General features: G+C 38.5%; 1 protein-coding gene and 1 pseudogene across 1 annotated transcript in view; both read right to left on the reverse strand.

Annotated features, from left to right (window-relative positions):
• Positions 1-716: 716 nt before the first annotated feature.
• Positions 717-834, reverse strand: LOC117078572 (annotated as a pseudogene).
• Positions 835-10,315: 9,481 nt separating this feature from the next.
• SMARCA1 (SWI/SNF related, matrix associated, actin dependent regulator of chromatin, subfamily a, member 1) overlaps positions 10,316-22,340 on the reverse strand; it is a 77,436-nt gene continuing 65,411 nt past the window's right edge. Inside the window, 2 exon segments of the mRNA XM_033201288.1 lie at positions 10,316-11,046; positions 12,139-12,249. Coding sequence (XP_033057179.1) covers positions 10,975-11,046; positions 12,139-12,249 — 183 coding nt within the window. The 3' untranslated portion in view covers positions 10,316-10,974.

Genomic DNA, 22,340 nt, shown 5'->3' on the forward strand with positions numbered 1-22,340 from the left:
TACTCTTAGCCCCTACTGTCTAGCAGCCATGTTATGTATTATATTAGTGTGCCTTTCATTGGACACAGCCAGTGAGACTCAGGATGAATTCACAACTCAAGGTCCAAAAATCCACAAGCCAGTCAGCAACCTTTGACATAGCTGGCACAAAAATAAACTGGCCAACTAATCAGACTCCCAATCTTGGGAATTTTGAGTTGGGAAGCATGGAAAGATTCACGCATGGGGCATTAGTCCTTCCTGGCAGGAAATGAGAATTCAAGAGGTGATCACAGAAGTATCACTATATAAAAAGAGGATTGGAGGAGCTAGGGTTGGACACAAGTGGCAACAGTTAATCCCAGGTGAGTATGGACATCACAATCAGCATATGAGGAACAGTGGCAATCCAGGTGCCAGGAGGGATAACACAGGGAGACCTCTGTTTTGAGTTTACAAATCAAGGGCTTCCAAGGATCATAAATGTCAGATGACCTAGTGAAATTCTCCTGGATTGAAACTACCATAGAGTGAGACAACAAAGCCCACTTCAGCTCAACCACCAAAGGCCTGGATTCAAATTGGCACCCTAGAAACAGCAGTTTTCAAAGCGTGATTCCTGGACCAAGAGCATCAACGTAACCTGGGAACTTGTTAGAAATGCAAGTATCTACTGAATCAGAAACTCTGGAGATGGAGCTCAGCATTCTGGATTTTTTTTAATTAAATTTAAATAATGCCTACAGCACTCATGTTCCCAGGGGGTCTCCCATCCAAGTACTAACCAGGCCCAACCCTGCTTAGCTTCCAAGATCAGGCGAGATTGGGCATATTCAGTGTGATATGGCAATAGACCAGTTTGAGTTTTAACAAGTCTTCCAGGTGATTCCAATCCAAGTTCGAGTTTGAGAACCAACCCCTCAAGTTGCCTTTGCCCAGAGTGCCAACATTACCTAGAAGTGTACTGCTGCTGCCCTTAGATCATCTCAGGGATAATCCTCCCAGAGGCAGATTCCCCAGTTGGTCAGATTGCTGATGAAAGAACTCCTCTGCAATAGTTTATGCTTACTGGTTTCAGTATATAATTCATCATTCCCAAGCAGCTGCAAGGATGCAATATACACGCTGAACCAAAGACCATAAGCAGGCCCAGGAACTGAAGATTTAAGGATGTCCCCTAAAGGTTGCAGACAGAGACTGACAGGCAGCTTTTAATATGATTCTTTCATATGGCTTCTAGATGAAACTGAGTTGCGTCTCTCCTGGAAGCACGTGTTTGTGGTTGAGGCGTAATAGGTAGGTGGTTTTAGGCAGAGACATCTTTGGTATTGTATATAGAAGAAAGGTCAGCATACTAACGGGCAAGAAACAGACTATATGAAGATGTCAATTACTGCCTGTTAGTCCAGTGCCTGCTTGCAACCTCTTCTGCTCTTGCTGCCAAGTTTTATATCACATGACCTCACCCTTTAGCCACAGGGTGTACCCCTGACCCAGTTGTAGCCAAGTCAGTCGAGTCACTTACCTACAATGTGGCCTGATGCAGAAGATCTATGCCCATATGATTCTCCCATTCAAAAACGTGAAGGCGGCAGCAGTTAGAAATGATAGTTAGAGTTTACCAAAAATGTCCTGAGGAAGAGAGGGATCTACGAAGGATCATGGCAGGAAAAAGTAACAATAAAAGCAGAACTCATGCACAAAATCAGTAGGCCATTGATTAGAGCTATGGACACATACAGAGAGAAGCAGGGATGCTGAGAGAGAGAATGACAATGACAGAGACATTGAGAGACACATCATGTAGCCCCAGAGAGAGATGAAGAGCATAACTGCCTCGATTCCTGCTGGCTGATGTCCTTATAATAACACCTGTTCTTATTTAGGTAGTCAGCGAGTTACTAGAGTGCCTGAGGAAAGAGCTATTTATATTTGTTGAGTGTAAGAGCACGTGAGAGCAAGTAACAAGATGATAGAGACACAGAGCCAATGAGAGGCAAGGGCAATAAAAGAAAGAAACAGAGACAGACTGTCCCTATGGATACAAAGCTTGAAGGGTATTCTGTCAGAGAAGGGGTCATGGCCACAACCCCTTCTCCCTAGGGTTTAACCTGAGGTGCAATTAAAAATGAAGAATGAATGAACAAATGAATGCATGAATACACAAATGAGTAAATAATAAATAGACAAGTACATTTCAAATGAATAAAGTTAATGACATTTGTCAGAATGGACAGAGATGACGACGGCCAAGGTCCAGTGGCAGAAAGAGCAACAGAGCTTCTGAGATCAAACCACTATGAAACCAGAAAGATGACTCAAGCATTTGAATTTCAAACCATTTTTGCTGGAACATCTTTGCCCAATGGTGGACTGAGTAGGGATCTCACTTAGGGACCAGTGACATGGGAGTTGAGACATTTTGCCCCAGATACATTAATTTAGTCATAACAAGTAACAGGGCACAGTCAGTCCAGCCCCATCCATGGAAATAATGGCAATTATGGGATCACAAATCATGATAACTTTGGTGGCAGCAAAAGTGACAGGAAAGCCTGTTCTGAAGCAAACAGCTTAGGTAGCAAAGGTAAAGGTCTCCTGCCTCAAAAAAGCTTGTCTGAGTTCTGACCCAGTGACAGAATAGGGGTGGTAGGACCGTCCCTGAACCTCAATAAATATGTTGAACCTCAGGGTACTCTCAAACAATACAGGGCATTTTGATCTCACTGCCCAGTTTTGGCCCCACTATTTTGACCACAAGGCCGTTTTATTTTTTTCCTGCATGTTGCTTTCTTCTTCTCAGACTATGAACCATTCTGGTTATAAGAACTCAACTTTACTAGAAGTTTAATTTAATACCCCTATTTGAACTTATAAGGATTTCTTTGAATGTATAAATAGGAATTTGACAACTTGAAAGTAGCTGAGCCCATGAGATGCTGAGCCCAACCCAAACTGCTAATCCACAGAATTGTGAGTTGCAAGTGGTTGTTTTAAGCCACTGAGTTTTAGGGTAGATTTTTATGCAGCAAAAGGTAACTGACATGGACTAAAATAAAGCCAAACCAAGTGTAGTTGTCTTCAAAGCCTAAAGCTGAAAATTCTGAATGTGATTCTGAATGATTTCCTTCAGCACGGCAAATCCATATCCCCGCATCCTGAGAGATAAAATCACTAATTCCAGTTCTATGAGGTTTAAGCAGTGCAGCTTGGCATACCACAGCACCTACCTAGCATTGCAGAAGATCTCCACGTGAGGAAAATTATGGCATGCAAACTATTCACATATAGTCTACATTGCTTTTTTAAAAACTACAAAATAAAAACAAATCGTTCAAAAACATAGTCCATCCATATTCAAATTTCAGCGTATGTGCATTTATAACAGCATATGAAAGTATCACATTTTCTCCCAGTATCGTAAACAGCAGCAAGTTGCCATTTCCCAGAAGACTCAAAATACTGTGACACCATGGTATAATAAACCATTGTCTCAAGGATTCAAGTTCACTGATAAAGAATCTCACCAATAATCAAAAACTGTGTTAGAAAATAAGAAGTCCCACACAGGTGATGTGATTCTCATAGAAAGTTATTGAGTTTGCATTCTATAATGGTACCTCTTTTGATACCTTCTGTATTAGTCAATATTCCAGCCACAAATCAACACATAATCAAGCACACACTAAAGAATGTACCTGGTTGCCATAGCTAAACATCTAAACAAGCATAGTGTCCATACTGACTTCCAGGCAAAGGAGTTAAAAGTTTCTCTCTAGTCTGCTCCCCAGCCTCCTACCCAAGTAGTGGAGGAGTGCTGAATTGATGGGCAAGATTCCTGGGCGCTGTTGAACCACAGTTTTTACTGGGTGGAGCCCTGAGAATATAAACAATCCCATACAGGCAGAAAGCCCCTTTCTGGGTTCATTCTCTCTGGGGCTGGTGGCTGTAACGTTTTTTATTTTCTCATTTGAATGGCAAATTTGGAAATTTGACTTTGGCTTAAGGGAAATGCTATTCATCCTGTTTGGGTTCTGAGTTCCACACTATCTCTACTCTAAGCTTCCTTGTGGTCAGCTTAGTAGAGTGCTGAAATAGAGTCTGGGGGTCAATGCCCCCAATGTTATTTTACTTCCTTTGCCACTCTTTAATCACGTGTCTCTTGTGGAACACACCAGGGTGACAGGGCCAAGGCAGAATTTAAATATTCCCAAGTCACCCGGCCAATCACTACCATAATTCATCCCTTAATGGTGCCTGGATCTCACCTCTGTCCCTGTCACTGACATGATCTCAGAAGACAGGGCAACTGTATACCCCAGGGACTGACATTTGGGGAGTAAAGTCCCACAAGAGATTGAGGTTTAGTCCTCAAACTTGAAGCACTGCTGCTGTAGGGCCAGTGTATAATCTCCCATGTGTAACAGGCAGGTGCTGTTATTGGTGTAAATATTCATTTTAGGAGCTAGGATAACCTTGTCCATGACTTCAAACTGCAGGAGCCGCAAGGTTCTGCAGCTAGGTCTCCCTAAAATAAACAAAATTCCAGTGTGTGACATTTTTGGCCTATTGGATCATTAGATCCAAATACTCATACACCCAACTTAGATGACAGGCCTAGATTCTGTTCCTCTGAACTTTGTTTTAACTTGTATCCAGAGATAGAGAATGGTGGTCACATAAAATTCTGAGGTGTCATGGCCTTCTGTGAAGTTTTCTGAGTCCCTTCCCCACCATATGTTCTCATGTTGACTCTGATTTGGACACTGCATAAACCCTAATATAAGAATCTGTGGAGAAAAGATAGAGTTAAAAAAATAACCCTTAGTGATTTGCAAGGCCTAATCAAAAGACAAGACACACCCTGCAGTTGCTTTCCTGATCAGGAATCTTCAATAAACATCGGCCAAGAGTCTAATTATGGTTGTGGACTTTAGAGACCTCAGAGTGTGGATGCAATCACTGAAGGAAGGAAGAGTTCACTCATAAAAAGAGATTGAGACCTTCACTACATGGAGACAGTAGCTTACTCTCGGACTGAGGTGAAGAGTAAAAGTTAATGAAAGAAAAAAAGATCAAAAGTCAACAGGGCATTAAATAATAACTATATCCAGAATGCCATGGCTTTGAGAATTGGGTCGGCCTGGAAATAAAGGCCCTAGGTTAGGTTAGGTTACATTATAAGATAGGTTAGACTACAGGATAGGATGTGTTAGATTACAGGGTACTTTAAATGAACTAAAAACTCTTGCCCGGGAGATAGTTATTGCTTTGGAAGTGGTGGGAAGCAAGCCAGGAAAGAATCAGGAGACTGGGTGTGGGGCCTCACACCTGTAATCCCATCACTTTGGGGGGACCAAGGCGGGAGGATCGTTTGAACCCAGGGGTTCAAGACCCACCTAGGCAGCATGGCGAAACCCTGCCTCTACAAAAAATACAAAAAATTAGCCCGTCGTGGCAGTGCCCACCTGTAGTCCCAGCTACTCAGGAGGCTGAGGTGGGAGAATCCCCTGAGCCAGGGAAGTCAAGGCTGCAGTGAGCCAAAATTGCACAACGGCACTCCAGTCTCAGTGACAGAATGAGACCATGTCTCAATAAACAAAACTAGGAAAGGAAGAAAGCTTGAGATCTTAGAAACCAGGATAGACATATATGAAAGGAGAAAAGGATATACCTACACAGATACAGCACCCAGATCTCAGACCCAATTGCAATCATTTCTCATGAAGGCAAGGGAAACCATCTACCTAACTGTAAACAGTGTAGCTAACATACATTAGGAAATAGTAGACGAAATACCATGACAATCTTAGTAGAAAGGGGTAAGTTATCATATTTCAGCAGTGATCTTATTGCTAGTACAAAACTAAATGCCAGTACAAAAACAAATGGCATTTGGAAACTTACAGTTGATTTCAGGAAAGGGCTGAATAATCCTACATGATGATGATGATGGTCACATAATAAACACTCTAGCAAAGGTGAGACCTTATGCAAAGATCTTTTCTATCTTGGATATAGCAAATAGGCTTGAGCTCTACCACTGAAGGATATATGTTAATTCAAAACTATTCGTGAAGAGAGGTAGACAGTTGTGAGATGAATAGTGCTCACCATCAACCTCCCATAGATATATGGAGACTCGAAGACAGCCCACATAATTTGGTAATCCAATATATTGATGAATTCTAGTATCTATATCACAGGAAGATCAGAAATTAAGCAAGCATATCTTGGGGGCAATACAGACAGGGCTGAAAGTCAATGGAAAGATATAGCTTGGATCTGACTACAGTGGCCTAGATGAACGTTTCCTCAGCAGGAGAGCAATGTATCAGGAAAGGGACAAATGATCATCAAGTCACTAGGCCAACAAATGAAAAGAGCCTGTTATCAACAAGCTTTCGTAATGGTTGCATTACAGTAAGAAAGGCCAATGCTTGGTCCAAATATCTAAATGAGACACTGGTAGAGGGAAGGAATATCAGCTAGCATGGAGAACACTTAAAAAGACAATAGCTTGGGCACCATCTTTGGCCTTACCAAACACTTGAGAACCTTGTAACCTCTGCCTCATGATAATACCCAATAACATAGCTATTGGTGATACAAGAAAATTTCTTTTGTTAATTAGCTTCCAGAGGCCTGGAAGGCTTCGCTATCCTCTGTAAGGTAGCCTGGAAGAGCTCGGGGTTCCCAGTGCAGAATACTCTGATTCAGTCATACCACCCACTAGCTGTTCACAGAGGGAATAGAATTTATAAGAACAGATCAATAATATGCTATCCAGTCATTACTCTTATTAAACACCCTATGCTTTCTAAATGAATTACTAAGGGCTAAGAAGAGCTATGCACACAAGGCGAGTATCTTAATTTGAGTTCCCTCAGAAGCAAATGCTGATACAAAGATTCTAATTCAAGTAATTTATTCAGGAGCTGACATAAGGAAATACCTACAGGTGAGTAGGGAAGTGATACAGGGAAAAGAAAGCAGTTAATAGAGTGTGTTATCAAGACAGCCCCTACTGTGGGTGGTTGGAGCTTAATCTGGTGGGTAAACTCTGGGGAACCATAAATCACATACCTTAGTTACCTTGCTCAAGAGGTAAGAGAGTTGGGGTATTCCTACACCAACTCCCATCAGTTTTTTTATTCAGAGTCACTTCCAGAGGTGTTAATCCCTAGCTCTTCCAGCCTACCATGCGGAGGGTAGAGAAGCCTTCTAGGCCTCTGAAAAAGCCTTCAGAAAGAGACAGTAGCAAATAAAAATCAGTTGGAGCACACAGAAATGATAAGGCTGAGGGATAGGTGACAGGACAGTTAGTATTAGCTATGTGTATTTCAACCACAGAAAAATCTTACTCCTGTCTATTAGGCAGGATGGCTTGGGAGATGAAGGAAACATGAGATGGAATACTCAGAGAAGTTGGAAATTTGGTAACAACCTGAGGATTTCAGGAATTGGTAAGAACACCTGGAGAGAAAGACATGTGGTGGCCTTGAAGCTGGCCTGGACTCTTAGCTGCACTGGCTAATGCACCATAGAGGGGGAACAATAGACCACAGTGGGGACTTTTGCCAATAATTGGGAAATAACAGCATTTTATTTTGATGACAGTAGACAGATTCACCAGTTAGGTAGAGGCTTTTCAAACCAAACACCTAGCAACTTAGCAACTAAGATAGCTGCAAATATTTTAGTTCAAAAATTTCTCTTAACTGGGAGTCTTACACAAAGAACCAAATTTGGAAACACATTTCATGGGAAAACTGTGTAATCTGACAAGTATCCAAGTATAGCCTAACACTCGTAGGCTAGGTAGCCAGAGAAAAACACAGAATTATACAATAAAGCCATACCAATGGCTATGATAAAAACAAGAGATTACTGAGCTCACCACCCACCTTCTTTTCATTCTAAGGAAATTAGAGCCTGAGTAGCCAATGAATCAAGACAGAGCTTTACAAGGACCTCTGTGGAAGATCTAGGGTTGTTGGGAAATTCATTCACCCCTTATCTTTTACAGATAGAGGCCTTGAGTGAAGGAAGCCACTCAGGGTCTCTGTTTCTGTGCTCACTTTCCTCCTTGTACATTTTCCAAACAAGGAATCAGGTTGGGTCAGATTCCAATGTACCATTCCATTGGACCATTTTTGCTGGTGGGCAGAGTCATTATGCTTTATAAGACTGCATTCATGTATATATAGCACTCTCTTCTGCTTCCTCTGGCCTCCATACAGCTGACATAGTAAACTGACAATCCAGATTTATCTCCCCAACATGGCAGCCATGTCTAGGCCACTTGTTTGAAATGGGATTTCTTTGTTGGGACTTTTACATTTTCAATGGGAGTTGAATTTCTCTGAGGAAATTTCACAATAAGAGGGGTTTCATATTCAAACTTGAGGCATTTTGTATTTCCAAGATGTTACTATTTGGACTAAGCTATCATCTGGTGTTCACTGTATGGGTCTGTTTGGTAGGCTAGGTTCAACAATGTAGCTATACATACTTTAAGATGAGAAGTAGAATAGGTGATGAATTTTTCACTAAATATATAGTGTGGTCTTTAAGTTAAGTCCTGAATAAAACTATTTCACAAGTTTCTAAGGATGACATCAGAAGCATCCATTGAAGGCCTTGGGGAGCCCAATTTCACATCTCTTTGGTCCAAGACTCACAACAGCCATGATATGGAACAGGGAAATGGCTCCATGAAAAGAAGAACTTACCTGCAGATTTTTTCCCCTAAGGTAGAGAATCACATATTAGCTCAGCTACTGACCCCTTTGGATTACCAGAGAAAGAATGAGAATTAGAGATTATTAAATGTCTGTGTTGGGGTTCAAAGACCCTAACTGTGCCAGCTCCCACCCGCCATCTTCACTGCTCCCTAGGAAAAGAAAGGCTGAACTGACTGATCAGAGTCCAGGCCCTTATTAGGCTGTTTTCTACTGCATACAACTTGGGGTTATCAGTAAAAGTCTCTGGTATCATTTTCTCCAGCACAGATGACTAACTACAGCTATTCATATCATTGGAGTGGAAAATTCCAAGGTTAGATTTTGGGCTGAAGAGCTCTGGAGTTTGCAGCCAAAGCACCAGCTAGTGAAGTATTACTTTGCTCACCTTAACCTCCCTTCCTTACAGAAAAGGCAGTTAAGCCAAGGATAGATTTGGGTATACCTGGGTCCCCTGATATAATATCGTCCCAACCTTGTCTCTTAATAGAATCCCAATTTTACCCCAACCCCCAACAGGGTACAAGAGTCTAAGTGCTAATAGTGGAAACAGTAAAAATAATCCAACCAGAAACATGGCAGTGAGAGAGATAAAATCCGGACAATGAATGGAGACTTAGAAGAGTCCCACAGACAGTGGGTTGTTGTTCTAGAAGATCTACTCCTCTATTGGAGAACCTCTATGAAGACTGAGGATGTGAAGAATGCTGACTTACACTCAGGGGCTACCCAGAATTTGCTAGTAGTATACTAAAGAGAGTCTGATAGGAAATGCAGAAAGATCTTGGAAGGGGGAAGAGACAACTCTTTAGTGGTCCAAACCTTGTTTTGGTAACTAACATCATTATCCTGCATTCTCAGCTTTACTTATTTGTTGCGTATTTCACACTAGATTCAGATCCATTTTCCCTGCTCTCTTACAATCTGACCCAGACTCTGATTAATTCCACACTAAAAGTTTCATGTAATAGACCCAGGTTCATTCCTGAACTGACAGTCTCTGTGACAGAGGCAGTAATGTAAGACGTTCCATTTATTTCCCTACATTTGCCAGCCCTCTTTCAGGTATATAGGATGACAGGACTACTTTGGTGGCAATGAAATATAAGTGGATGTGACACACGTCACTTCTGGGCTGAGGCAGTAAAGAGCCTAAGTGCCACATGTTTCAGATGTTGCAGCCACAAAAGAGCAGAGCCTTAGTCATCCTGGAATCTTGAGTTACCATGTGGAGCAGATCCCTTCCCATTCCCACATCCCTCTGTCCTGCATGAGATATGTAGTGTGAGCAAGAAAAAAACTCTTGGTGTATAAAACCTCTGACACTTTTGAGATTGTTACCTGAGCATAACTGTATTCCTGACAAACACAGCCCCCCTTCTTCTGCATGCATAGTGCTTATTTCATACTCTAAACTTAATTGTTAATAATTCTACATGTTACACCCAGGCCCTTCTGAACTGGCTCTATGGGACAGAAGATCACACACAAGTCAGCAAGCAAAGCTTTAACTTTGAACCAAATACACAGTAGTAAACAATACAATTCAGTAAACACAACTACTTTCTACTGCACAAAAAAACAGGAAATAATTAAATTTCTTATAGACATTCTTTATTATATTTTCCCACTTGAATATTTAGAGAATAATTAAATGTAATGCATACTGACAGCAAGCACAGTATCAAATGTTAGTTTTTTTAATATTTTTCTTTCCTCACCTTTATTCCTTTGGAAAAAAATATTTAGATGACCTCAAAGAAACAAGTATTATGCTAATCACAGTATGCAGTAACACATACAAGCCCAGACTCAATAGAAAAGAAAGCAACAAAGAAGTGAAAAAGTCTTTCTCCTCAAATCATTTTAATTCATTTTTCCACAGCCATATAAATTTAAAGTATGAAACAACAATAATACAACTATAGAATCTAGGTTCTCTTTCAAAGCAGCGGCATATAAAACATAGAAAAGCTAAAACCTCAGCACAAGCTTCAAAAGAACAAGGACTGAGAGGATTTTGATGAAGACATGAAATGCACAAAATACAGTACACAAAATACTAGAATGCCATAAAATATAAAGCTACACATTTCAGGTAGAAAGCATTGTAAAATATATAAAATATGCAAGAAATCAAAACCAAGAGATTTTTCTTAGAGTACCATGAATACACTGGAACTGGCAATTAGCATTTGATGATGGGAACAAGAAAATAGCAGTTTCCCATTTAAAACTTTATTTCTAGGCTTTAGGATTTCACCTTCTTGACATCCTTCTTTCCAGAGCTCTCAGTAGCTGACTCTGCTTTTCTTTTCTGTGACTAAAATGGAAACAGATTTAATGTTCTGCTCCAATATGCACATTTTAAATGGCCCAACAATGTTAAATCTAGGATGCAAATGCATTAAAAAAAAATTTTAACATGAATATTCACTTAAATGTTATATTCACAGTTAATGTTCTATATAGCCCAACAAACTACATAACCCAATGTAAAATAACCTTCAAAGATGTTTCTCTTTATGAAAAGACATAAAATACGCATCAAAAATAGTAGTCAAGTATCTACTTACACACGGTATTATAAATGTACTCTTAAAGAACTACTTAATGTTTTCTGGGCAAAATTTTATTTGTGAGTATATATTTTTTAAAAACTTAGGTTTTAACATACCATATTTCATATCTTCTATGATACACATTTCTTTCACATTTTAGCATCTCTGAAATCAGGATGCATCTTACAACTGACGACAAATTACACCTGGCAGCATTTTTCCCTCAGTGGTACATAAAATAATGCTGTGTCTTACAATGGAAGGCATCTTAGATTCGATGAAATATGGCAGTTTACTTAACCACACTCAAATAATACGATCTATTAAAGAATATTTTAAATTACAGCTATACAAAGCAACCTGACCGGATTAAAATCAAGTTATCCTATCAATTCAACAGTTCACTTATTACCAAGCAATGCTTTGTTGTCTGCTCAGAGTTCCCATTTGTACTCATAGTTCCACAAACATCAGAAAACTTACTTGATCAAATCAGAACTCCTAGTTTCAACTTTAGCCCCATCCCATCCCACCCTTACCCCTCTGCTACCCCCATGATAGCTCTAGTCTCAATTCAGAAGATTTCGCTTGCATTATACTTCTGTTTAGATTGATGAGGAATTTTTTAAAATACTGAGCCTAGTTACTAGGGAGTTCCTAACCATATGTTCTACAAACAAATAAGAAACATGATAGTGATGTAATTCTTTTTCTGTCCAAAACAAATTAGCATTTCATAAAACCAGCTTTTACTTATAGGTATCACTATGGCATTAAACATAATATAGGCATTTTAATTATGTAAAAAAAAAATGGGATCTACCTAAAAGTTAGGAAAATGCTGAAAATTTTACCATTGGAGTTTTAGTTGCCCGTTTCTTCTTTTCTGCTCTCTCTCTTTCCTCAATTTCCATATTTTCTTTCTCAATCAATGAAATCAGAGTGTTACAGCGTCTCTGGAATTCCTAAATGAAGTAATAAAAAGATTTTTAATTTCTGCAACCCAATCATAATCTTTAAAAGGCTGACAACTATTTAAATGTATGATTTCTGTGGTACAGAATTTCCAAAATTGCCATTTTTCTGAAAAATATTCACACAGGGTATTAATAGATTGCACCAAAAATAAGGAGTGAGGGTAAATGTCATTTATGGATGACTGGCTAAACAAACCATGATACATCCATATCATGTAATATTACTCAGCAATAGAAAGGAAAGAACTATTAATATAGCTAACAATCTGAGTGAACCTCAAGGGAATTATGCCACGTAAAAAAAAAGCTAATTTCAAAAGGTTACATACCATATTATTGCATTTATATAACATCCTTAAATAACAAAATTATAGAAAAAGAGAACAGATCAATGGTTGCCAGGAGCTAAGGAGAGGAGAGATGGTGGGTGTGACTGTAAAGAGATAGCACAATGGAGTCTTACGGTGGTGGAGGTTACACCACTCTACACGTGACAAAACTGCATTGAACTGCACACACACACACACACACACACGCACATGTATAACTGATGAAATCTGAACAAGCTCTACAGATTATACGAATGTCAATTTCCTGGTGGTGGTATTTCACTATAGTTTTGCAAAATGTCACTATTAGGGAAAACTGGGTGAAGGGTGCATGGGACCTCTCTGTACATTTTCTTTACAACTTTTTGTGAATGTATAAATATTTCAAAATAAAAAGTTAACATAAATCACATAAACAAAAAAAAATAAGGGGATGTTCTATGGTCAAAATAAGTTTTGGAAGTACTCAGTTTACAAAAGTTAAACAGATTTACTTATTACATAGCTTCTCAGAGCCTTTCAGTTTCCTAAGTGCACTGTGAACCACTAGGAATACAGGATGCAGCAGTCGTCAAAAATACTTAACCAACAGACTTTCTTCTCACCGGGCATCTTGTGGGATCAGAGTTCTGGGGACCACATCACAGTAAACACTGCTGTATTTGTTAATTCAGAGCAAATAATACCTGAAAAGATTTCTACATTAACCTTGTCACTACCTATATTTCACTGTCAGCAAATCAATGCATGCAAATTATAAATACTTTTTATGAATGTATGGTGAGCATTAAACATGATTCATTAATATGGAATCTCATATATTATTAACCCTATATACTTTGCTATATTTTAAAGGTAAATAATGGTTTAATATCAAATGATAAATAATATTTTAAGATATTATTCCTTTTCTGTATAAGCAAAAATGTCTGCCAGAATAGCCAAACACTCAAGAGAAAATGTAGGTTTCCTGGCAATTAAGAACAACCCCAACACACACACACACAAATGGTCAAAGTGCAGGAATAGAAAACTCACCAAAAAAAAAAAAAAAAAAAGCCAAACATTAAAATCAAGTTTCACTGCAACTAATGACCAAAGAAATGCAAAGTAAAACAATGCCATCTTCATCAAATTAGCAATGATATGTACAATGCTTGTATGCATGTACACATATATGGTATACATATCTGGTATTGACAATAAGATGTTGAAATGGGAACTTTCATTCACTGATGATCAAATGTCAATGCTACTATCTGCTATGGATTGAGGTATGTCTCTGCAAAATTCATTTGAAGCCCTAACCTACAATGTGACTGCATTTGAAGATAGGGACTTTAAGGAGGTAATTAAGGTTAAATGAGGTCATATGGGCGGAGCCCTCATCAAATAGGACTAGTGTCCTTGTAAGAAGTGGAAGATACATCAAAGCTCTCCCTTTCTCTGCATGCACTCCAAGAACGGGCCACATGAGAACGTCATGTGCAGAAGGTGGCCATCCACAAGCCAGGAAGAGAAGCCACACCAGAAACCAGCCCTACTGGCACCTTGATCTTGAACTTTCAGTCTCCTTAACGATGAGAAAATAAATTCCTGTTGCTTAAGCCACCCAGTCTGTGGCATTCTGTTATGGCCGCCCAAGCTGACTAATACACTACCTTTCTCAAAAGCAAATTGGAAATTTCAATGAAGGATCTTAAAATTTTCATACCCTTTGACCTAAAAATTCCATTCCCAGAAATTCATTATAAGGAAATGAGATGTATACAAAGATTTACAAAATAATGTTTAGAGCAGTGTTAAACTGGGAACTAACTAAAATTTTGGTAATCTGGAAATAGAATACACAGACACAGATTATTATTATATATATATATATATATATACACAGAAAGAGCTAAAAGATATTAACAACATTACTAGTCGTTAACAGCGGCTATCTCTGAAAGTAGGACCATTGATAACTTTTATTTTTCTCTTGATACTAGCCTGAATTCTCCAAATTTTCTGCAGTGAACATTTAAGTCTTGGGCAATCTGTAACTTTTTAAGAACGAAAAATCGTTTAAAATTCAGTTTTATCTTTCCAAATAAAATCCAAAAAAAATGGCATACAACACAGGAAATGTAAGATACAAAATAAGATCAACTATCCAGGCAAATGAATTTTAGACTCTAAATGAAACCCCAAAGGAGGCAGAAAACCAGAGAGTCTAGCCAGAAAAAAATTACTCATTAATGAATTATTGTTTACCTATTAAAAATAATCTAACATAATACTGGCATGTTCAAGTTTCTTGTGTATCTTCAATTAACCTGGGTTAAATAATTTACCAACAGTAACTCTGAAATTTTCCTTACTTACCAAAACAATAGTGATATCTTTAGTATGCAGACCAAATATTCTTCATAGCTTCATTCAATAACACACATACAAATTAAACAGCATGTTATTCAATTTATCTATTATAGAAAGGGCTAAGTTGACCCTGATGAGATTTGATCGTTGGTTTCTAGGGAGACTAAATAGAGTCTTTATGTAAAGCTGATTCGTGAATCATTAAGCTATATCCTCTGGCTATTACTATTCTCAATAAGTAATAGTTGCTTGTGACTGGAGATATCTTTTTTTTTTTTTTTTTTTTTTTTTTTTTTTTTTTTTTTTTGAGGCGGAGTCTCGCTCTGTCGCCCGGACTGGAGTGCAGTGGCCGGATCTCAGCTCACTGCAAGCTCCACCTCCCGGGTTTACGCCATTCTCCTGCCTCAGCCTCCCGAGTAGCTGGGACTACAGGTGCCCGCCGCCTCGCCCGGCTAGTTTTTGTATTTTTAGTAGAGACGGGGTTTCACTGTGTTAGCCAGGATGGTCTCGATCTCCTGACCTCGTGATCCGCCCGTCTTGGCCTCCCAAAGTGCTGGGATTACAGGCTTGAGCCACCGCGCCCGGCCAGTGACTGGAGATATCTTTAGATACATATCCATGGTTCATGTGGGTGATTCGGAAAAAAAAACTAATACTTTTGAGACAGCCTCCTATGCAGGGAAGTAGAATACCTCAAAATGACTATAAATGGACTGTGTAATTAGTTCATACCTTAATTCCTTTTAACCTGTCAATAACTACTCCAGACAGAAAAATAATCTAAGACTCTAGAGAAAGACATCGAGGAATGGGCAGATATAGGTGTTACCTTCCTAGCATAGGTCATGTCATGTTCTCTATAGATAATAGCTCCATTTTTTTATTCACATGCTTCATGACCGCCTAATGTAACATATGTTATCATAAACAGAACACTAGCTAAAACTAGAAGTTAAAAGGAGAAAGGCTAGATTACCAATAAAAAATGACTCATTTATTGAATAAGTGACTATGAAATGACTATGAGAAATTTCATGATGTCAAAATCACTTCTTTTTCTATAATTTCTCCTTTCATATATTCTCCTAGACTCTTGTACATCTTTATCTTCCTATTCTGTCGGGGATTACAGGGAATTGTTCATAGGACCTCAAACTGTTTCCACAATTCTATAGTCTAATTATCTCTTTCTCTCACCATTTCCCCACACTGGATTTAAAAATGAAGTTGGAGAAAAACAGCACATAAGAGGAAAAGAGGAGATGCAAAAACAATAAAGACAACAGAAAAGAATAGGAAAATAACAAATAGAAAACTGCTCTGTAGTGTTAATAGCTGTGGCAAAAAATTCCTGTGTTCAAATGTATATGGGAAATGTTGGTTTTTTAAAATGTTAAACAAATGTCTTTATGATAGGACTTCTCAGAGCTTTTAGCATTCTAATGCAGAGTGGAAATGTGAATGGCAGGATTCAGTATCATCAGCATGTCCCAACTCTATCTGAACACAGAACTCTTGTTCTGCATGTCATCTATCTGCACACCCTGGAACGACGTTTGGTAGAAATCAACTTGGGAAACGTTGCACAGCATGAGTGACGAATACAGCTAAGTTAGGATCAAAGTACAGGCATAACTTGTTTTATCGCACTTCACTTTACTGAGCTTCATAGATATTGTGCTTTTACAAATTGAAAGTCTGTAGCAACCCTGCATTGAACAAGTCTATGGGTGCCATTTTTCCAAGAGGATATGTTTACTTCATGTCTCTGTGTCACATGTTGGTAATTCTCACAATATTTCAAAAATCATCATTATTGTATCTGTTACGGTGACCTGAGATCAGTGGTCTTTTATGTTACTATCATAATCATTTTGGGGTACCACGAATCACATCCACATTAGATGGCCAACTTTATTTATAAATGTTGTGTGTATTCTGACCACTCTAATGACTAGCCGTTCCCCCATCTCTCTCCCTCCCTCACACTTCTCTCTATTCCCTGAGACACAATGATATAGAAATAGGGCTAATTATAACTCTAAAATGGCCCCTAGGTGTTCAAACAAAGGAAAAGACTTACTTTAAATCAAAAGCTAGAAATGATTAAGCTTAGTGAGGAAGTTAGGCAGGCCAAAAGCTAGGCCTCTTGAGCTAAACAACTAGCCAAGTTGTGAATGCAAAGGAAACACTCTTGGAGGAAATTAAAACTGCTATTCCACTGGAAGTATTCCCTATGAAAACTGGCACAAGACAAGGATGTCCTCTCTCACCACTCCTATTCAACACAGTATTGGAAGTTCTGGCCAGGGCAATCAGGCAAGAGAAAGAAAGAAACGGTATTCAAATAGGAAGAGAGGAAGTCAAATTGTCTCTGTTTGCGGATGACATGATTGTATATTTAGAAAACCCCATTGTCTCAACCCAAAATCTCCTTAAGCTGATAAGCAACTCTGGCAAAGTCTCAGGATATAAAATCTATGTGCAATAATCACAAGCATACCTATACACCAATAATAGACAAACAGAGAGCCAAATCATGACTGAACTCCAACTCACAATTGCTACCATGAGAATAAAATATCTAGGAATACAACTTACAAGGGATGTGAAGGACCTCTTCAAAGAGAACTACAAACCACTGCTCAAGGAAATAAGAGAGGACACAAACATATAGAAAACATTCCATGCTCACGGATAGGAAGAATCAATATCGTGAAAATGGCAATACTGCCTAAAGTAATTTATAGATTAAATGCTATCCCCATCAAGCTACCCTTGACTTTCTTCATATAATTAGAAAAAACTACTTTAAATTTCATATGGAACCAAAAAATAGCCCGTAGAGCCAAGATAATCCTAAACAAAAAGAACAAAGCTGGAGGTATCACGCTACCTGACTTTAAACTACACTACAAGGCTACAGTAACCAAAACAGCATGGTATTGGTACCAAAGCAGATATACAGACCAATGGAACAAAACAGAAGCCTCAGAAATAACACCACACATCTAACCATCTGATCTTTGACAAACCTGACAAAAATAAGCAATGGGGAAAGGATTCCCTATTTAATAAATGGTGTTGGGAAAACTGGCTAGCCATATGCAGAAAACTGAAACTAGACCCCTTCCTTACACCTTATACAAAAATTAACTCAAGATGAATTAAAGACTTAAACATAAGACCTAAAACCATAAAAACCTTTGAAGAAAACCTAGGCAATACCATTCAGGACACAGGCCTGGGCAAAGACTTCATGAGTAAAACACCAAAAGCAATGACAACAAAAGCCAAAATTGACAAATGGGATCTACTTAAACTAAAGAGCTTCTACACAGCAAAATAACTATAATCAGAGTGAACAGGCAAACTAGAGAATGGGAGAAAATCTCTGCAATGTATCCATCTGATAAAGGGCTAATATCCAGAATCTACAAGGAACTTAAATGAATTTACAAGAAAAAAACCCAAACAACCCCATTAAACAGTGGGCAAAGGATATGAACACACGCTTTTCAAAACAAGACATTTATGCAGCCAACTAACATATGAAAAAAGCTCAACATCACTGGTCATTAGAGAAATGCAAATCAAAACCACAATGAGACACCATCTCACACCAGTTAGAATGGCAATCATTAAAAAGTCAGGAAACAACAGATGCTGGAGAGGATGTGGAGAAATAGGAATGCTTTTACACTGTTGGTGGGAGTGTAAATTAGGTCAACCAGTTCCTCCAGTGTGGAAGACAGCGTGGCAATTCCTCAAGGATCTAGAACCAGAAATACCATTTAACCCAGCAATCCCATTACTGGGTATATATCCAAAGGATTAGAAATCATTCTAATATAAAGACACACCCTACTCCTCAAAAAAAAGATTGCTTTTAAAATATTATTGCTCTTTGACATTGCACCTGGTCACCTAAGAGTTCCGATGGAGATAACATACAAGAATATTGATGGTTTTCATGCCTGTTAATACAACATTCATTTGCAGCCCATGGATCAAGGAGTAATTCTGACTTTCAAGTCATATTATTTAAGAAATATATTTTATAAGACTATAGCTGCCATAAATAGTGATTCCTCTGATGGATCTGGGCAAAATAAATTGAAAACCTTCTGGAAAGGATTCATCATTCTAGGTGCCATTAAGAACATTTGTGATTCATGGAAGGAAGTCAAAATGTCAATATTAACAAGAGTTTGGAAGAAAGTGATTCCAATCCTCATGGATGACTTTGAAGGATTCAAGACTTTAGTGGAGGAAGTCACTGCAGATGTGGTGGAAATAGCAAGAGAACTAGAATTAGAAGTGGAGCCTGAAGATGTGACTGAAATGCTGCAATTTCATGATAAAACTTGAATGGATGAGGAGTTGCTTCTTATGGATGAACAAAGAAAGTGGTTACTTGGGAAGGCATCTACTCCTGGTGAAGATGCTATGAACACTGTTGAGATGACAACAAAGGATTCAGAATTATACATAAAATTAGTTAATAAAGGATTGGCAAGATTTGAGAGGACTGACTCCAATTTTGAAAGAAGCTCTACTGTAACATGCTATAAAACAGCATCACAAGCCAAAGATAAATCTTTTGTGAAAAGAGGAGTCAATCAATGTGGCACACTTCATTGCTGTCTTCTCTGAAGAAACTGCCACAGCCACCCCAACCTTCAGCAACCACCACCCTGATCAGTCAGCAGCCATTCACACTGAGGCAAGACCCTCCACCAGCAAAAAGATTACAACTTGCTAAAGGCTCAGATGATTGTTAACATTTTTAAGCAATAAAGTATTTTTAATTAAAGTAAGTACTTTTTTAGACATAATGCTATTGCTCGCCTTATAGACAAAACTTGTATATGCACTGAGAAACCAAAAAATTCATGTGACTTGCTTTATTGTGATATTTGCTTTATTGTGGTGGTCTGGAACTGAACCTGCAATATCTCCAATGTGTGCCTGTGTAAAGAACCTGGGAACTAAGAACAAAGAACTTAAAATTTTTACCTAATTCCATTGACAAAAGGATCCTATAAACAATTTTTGAGCAGGAGGAGTGATGTAATCAAAAGTGTACTATGTACTCAGAAATCTTTTCTTGATACAGATTCTCACTAGTAGTTCATAAAATCATAAAGGAAATTTTAAAAGTCATTCAGGTTGACGTTTGAATCCCTACTACTAGGTCCTTGCTAATTAGTCGTACAGCCTGTCTGAATTATTCCAATGATGGGGTACTCACTACCTCACAAGGCTGGCTATTCCAACTCTGGACAAGTTAAAAATGTTCCTTTATGCAAAGCTATAATTTGCTACCTCATGGTTTCCAAAAATTGGTTCTAGGTCTAACTTTTGTAGACATTAGAGAACAAGCTGATTTCCTCTTCCACATGACAATCTTTCACATATTTCAAGGAAGTTCCCATGCCTCTATCACAGTCACCCCTAGGTCCCCAAATACTCCTCTTTAAGGCTAAATATCCTCTCCCTTTATACACCCATCCTTCACTTAACCCATTTCTTATAGAATTGTGTAACATTTATATCAACCCTTGCTTATAATTCTTTCCACCTTTCTTACACATACTTTTAAGCCAGGTGTTGGTACATTGTTTCTATAAAGAGCCTGACAGCAAATATTTTTGACTTTGCAGACCACACAATCTCTGTCACAACTATTCAGCTCTGCCATTGTAGCATGAAAACAGCCAAAGACAATACATAAACAAATGTGTGGCCATTTTCCAAAAAAAATCGTACTTATGAACCCTAGAATGTGAATTTTGTATCATTTTCACGTGTTGCAGCAAAATATCCTTCTTCTTTTGATTTTTTCAACCACTTAAAATATAAAAATCATTCTTTGCTTTCAGGCCACACAAAAACAGGTGGTGGGCCACAGTTTGCAAGTCCTGTTTTAAGCTACAGACTCAGCTTCACTTTAAACAAAATTGTGCTGCCTTGCTTCTCCATACCTTTTTAACGGTTTATGATTCTATTCAAAGCAAAGTCACTCAAGTTTCAATTTTTGAATACTAGGGTATGTATCTCCACCTTTAATAAATGATGTAATGTTTGCAGTGAGCGGCACTGCCCCTTAGTGTGTGGTGAATATCAATCATCCTGGGCACTAAGTTCAAATATCCTTTGCTCCAATACTCAGCTTCAAAGCATCAATTCAAAAGGCAGAGAAAGCATCAGTAGACTTGAAGTGACTTACTGAAAGAGATTAAAGAGGATCCACATTACATTTCCTATGTACTAAAATCCTAGACACTAAGCCTACCTAAGTCTGAATGACAGAAGGTCTGTGCCTGTTATGGTTGAAAGTCAAAAGCAGCTGAATGAGCAAGGGCACACAAAAAACTCCACTCCACATTTGTGCCTCTGAATTTGTAGGTAAAGTTCTATGAGGTCAGAATTTTCTTCTACAGCTCTTAGTAAAACAAAATGGACATTGTTTCACCTTTGCTCTTTTTTAATCGATGTCTTCACCTATACATTCTGCAGTATATTTCCCAAGTTCCTAGTCACTTTTGAATCTCTATCATACTAACAAAAAGCAATGGCAGTCTATACTAAAATGCACACAGGCAATTATATGAGAGGTAATATTCAAATAAACATGTCCTACATTTCACAAACAAGTATTAAATGTTATGATGGTTTTATGTAACTGCTGCTGCTTAAGCATTGCTATTTAGAAACTACTGTATTACTGGGCACAGTGGCTCACACCTGTAATCCCAGCACTTTAGGAGGCCGAGGTGGGCAGATCATGAGGTCAAGAAATCGAGACCATCCAGGCCAACATGGTGAAACCTCATCTCTACTAAAAATACAAAAAATTAGCTGGGTGTGGTGGCACAGGCCTGTAGTCCCAGCTACTCGGGAGGCTGAGGCAGGAGAATCACTTGATCCCGGGAGGCAGAGGTTGCAGTGAGCTGAGATTGCACCACTGCACTCCAGCCTGGCAACACAGCAAGACTCCGTCTCAAAAAAAAAGAAAAAGAAAAAAGAAAATGTTGTATCACTTCCTCACAAGGTAATGCGTAAGAATAAATACCTTAAATGAACCCCTGTTAGTGCATTAATTGTATCTCATGTCAGATTGTTACAACAGTTCAAGGTACCAAATCGAACACTATTGTTGCATAATAAAACACATTTATAACTGGCTATTCAAGCTTATGAATAAATAAAAGCTGCAGGGATGATAGCCAAATAAAGTCTAACCTTAGAAAAAGTTAGATTAAAGGAAAAGTAAAATGAACTCCAACCCACTGGCATATCTGCTTGCATTCTATCCAAATGTGGTCCAACTGTAGGAGTCTATGGGATGGAAGTAAACTTAAATACAACAGTTCTATGCCCATT

This window comes from Trachypithecus francoisi, unplaced genomic scaffold (genome assembly GCF_009764315.1).
Source record: "Trachypithecus francoisi isolate TF-2019V2 unplaced genomic scaffold, Tfra_2.0 Lachesis_group6, whole genome shotgun sequence".
In the NCBI taxonomy this organism is placed as follows: domain Eukaryota; kingdom Metazoa; phylum Chordata; class Mammalia; order Primates; family Cercopithecidae; genus Trachypithecus; species Trachypithecus francoisi.